The sequence below is a fragment of the Octopus bimaculoides genome, chromosome 26 (assembly GCF_001194135.2).
Source record: "Octopus bimaculoides isolate UCB-OBI-ISO-001 chromosome 26, ASM119413v2, whole genome shotgun sequence".
In the NCBI taxonomy this organism is placed as follows: domain Eukaryota; kingdom Metazoa; phylum Mollusca; class Cephalopoda; order Octopoda; family Octopodidae; genus Octopus; species Octopus bimaculoides.
Genome location: NC_069006.1, coordinates 13,474,658 through 13,477,436, shown reverse-complemented (window position 1 = coordinate 13,477,436; position 2,779 = coordinate 13,474,658). Strand labels below are relative to the sequence as shown.

The 2,779-nt window shown below is 37.8% G+C and overlaps 1 protein-coding gene across 1 annotated transcript in view; it reads right to left on the bottom strand.

Annotated features, from left to right (window-relative positions):
* Positions 1-2,779, bottom strand: part of LOC106878981 (transmembrane protein 26) — a 21,714-nt gene that overhangs the window by 13,394 nt on the left and 5,541 nt on the right. The window contains exon 4 of the mRNA XM_014928359.2: positions 303-392. Coding sequence (XP_014783845.1) covers positions 303-392 — 90 coding nt within the window. The remainder of the gene's footprint in view (positions 1-302; positions 393-2,779) is intronic.

Genomic DNA, 2,779 nt, shown 5'->3' with positions numbered 1-2,779 from the left:
AAACACAGACACACAAACATATACATACACACACACACACACACACACATATATATATATATATATATATATGCGATGGGTTTCTTTCAGCTTCCATTTACCAAATCCACTCACAAGGTTTCGGTCAGCCTGAGGCTGTAGTAGAAGACACTTGCCCAAGGTGTCATGCAGTGGGACTGAATCCAGAAACATGTGGTTGGGAAACAAGCTTCTTCCCATGCAGCCATGCCCGGCCCCTCTCTGAACCCTTATCCGTCCTTGTTATATTCACAAAATTAGATGCAGTGTAGCCTGTCCCTTACATGTTTCTGTAAATCCCAGGGCTGACATCCATAGGCATGAACCCAGGACCGTGTGGTTGAGAAGAAAGCTTCTCAACCACACAGCCACGCCTGTCACAATATGAATCAAAAACTCCAAAATAAATTACATGGAAGCATGAAATAGAACATAATTTGGGGATTAAGGTTTATATATATATATACATATATATAAAAAGGCATTATAAAGTTTAATCCCTACAAACATAAAAGAAATTAGATTTTTTTCATGATAACATTGTAAAGGAAATGAAATTTTAAACAGATGATGCTTGTAAAGAATTAAGAATTTGAGATTTCACCAGAAATGATGAATGAGAACCTGTAAAAGAGGTGAAGGATATCAAAACCTGATAAACATTTGTGATTTGTGAGTTTTGACCTAAAACCACAAATGTATGGAATGGGGGGGGGGTGCTGTACATTTGATAAAGTTGACCAAAGTCCTTGCCTGATTGATATTCTATTGACCCTGAAGAAAGGAGAGACAAAGTTGACTCTAGTGTAATATGAACTCAGAACTTGAAGGTTTAAAACTCCAGATTGTAAATTTGAAAACCAATTGTTTAAAATAAAAATTATTTGTAAACAATAAATAAATTTGAAAACTCGGCAAGCCAAGTCGTGGCTGATGCCGGCGTCACGTAACTGGCACTCATGCTGGTGGCACATAAAATTACCCATGCTGGTGACATGTAAAAGGTACCCATTACCCTCTTGGAGTGGTCAGTGTAAGGACACCATGCCACAGCAGATTGGAACTTGGTGCAGGTCTCTGAGTTACCAATTTCAAATAAAGCATCTAACCCATGCCAACATGGAAAGCGGACGTTAAATGATGATGATTTGGCAAAGGAATGGCTGTGTGGTAAAGCAGTTTGCTGGCCAACATTGTGATCGTGGGTTCAGCCCCACTGCACAGCACCTTGGGCAAGCGTCTTCCACTACAGCCTTAGGTTGACCAAAAGCCTTGTAAGACTGGAAGTAAAAGAAGCTTGTGCATATCTTTCTACTTCTGTATCCATGAGTCCTGGCCACTTGATTCTGTCTTCTAAAGTGCCTTTACCTGATATTCTAAGCCATCCTGCGCTTTAGAATTCTTTTACTTTCTACAGAATACCAACACACTCAATGCTTATAAGTTTGTTTACAACATATATACAGAATTTAGGGTAGACATTATTTAAAATAGCAGCAACTAATAGTTTCTTGGCATGGACACACTGAGATCAAGCAGATTTATATAACGTGACCTGTGTCTCCAAACAATTTTCAGTCTATACATACATATATATGTAAGTCGTCTAAGAGTCCATAAGTCGGGAAAAAAGGCACTCGTATATTTGTCAATAGAGTGAGTATATTAATCAAAGTGTACAGTATTATATATATCCATTACAGTTGATCTTACTAATTGGTTTCATGCTAGGGGTTCAATGGAGTGTTAGGTAACTGTCTGATTATGTAACCTTGCGTTCATCAGAGGTAGACATTAAAGATAACAGCTACCTCTGATGAGCACAGTGTTACATAGTCAGACTGTTACCTAACACCCTATTGGTAAGATCGACCTTAATGGATATATAATACAGTACACTTTGATTTATATATATACATATATGCGAGTGTGTGTGTGTGTGTGTGTGACCTGGTCATGACATTGTTTGATAGTTGTAAATGAGTGTCACGGTCATACAAGCTGTGTCCTTCATTTCCAGTATTTTGTGAGAGTGTCTGGCCATGGAGGAAATATTACCTTACTCAGAATAGGTGAAAGTTGGTGACAGGAAAAGCATCCAGCCATAGAAAATCTGCCTCAAATAAACTTTATGTGACCCATCCAAGCATGGAAAAATGGACTTTAAAATGATGATGATGATTTGGGTTAACAAGAAGATTTAATGCAGAAAAAATTGGTAGAACAACAGACAAAATGTTTAATTACATTTCTTTATGTTCCCAGTTCAAATTCTGCTGAGGCTAACTTTCCATTTATGCTTCTGGGACTAACAGAATAGAATATTGGCCAATAATTGATTATATTGGCATTAGTAGTTGCTTCCCATCAAAAATTCCAAGTCTGTGTGTGGCCGTGTGTCCATGCCACCAGAGACCATCATTAGAACTGGAATTAGATTTAAGAGTTAAAGCATCTGGGATTTGAACACAGAATATAAAAATGGCTTCAATTAAATAGAACCATCTTTTCTTTTTTGCAGTTTTACTCTTTCACTTGTTTCAGTCTCAGACTGTGGCTATGCTGGGGCATTGCCTTGAAGAACCTTTAGTTGAATGAATTGACCCCAGTTTTTATGTTTTTAAGCTTGGTCCTTATTCTAGCAGTTCCTTTGCTGAACTGCTTAGTTATGGAAATTTAAACACACCAACATCGGTTGTCAAGTGGTGGTAGAGGTACAAACACAAAGACGCACACACACACACACACACATATATATATA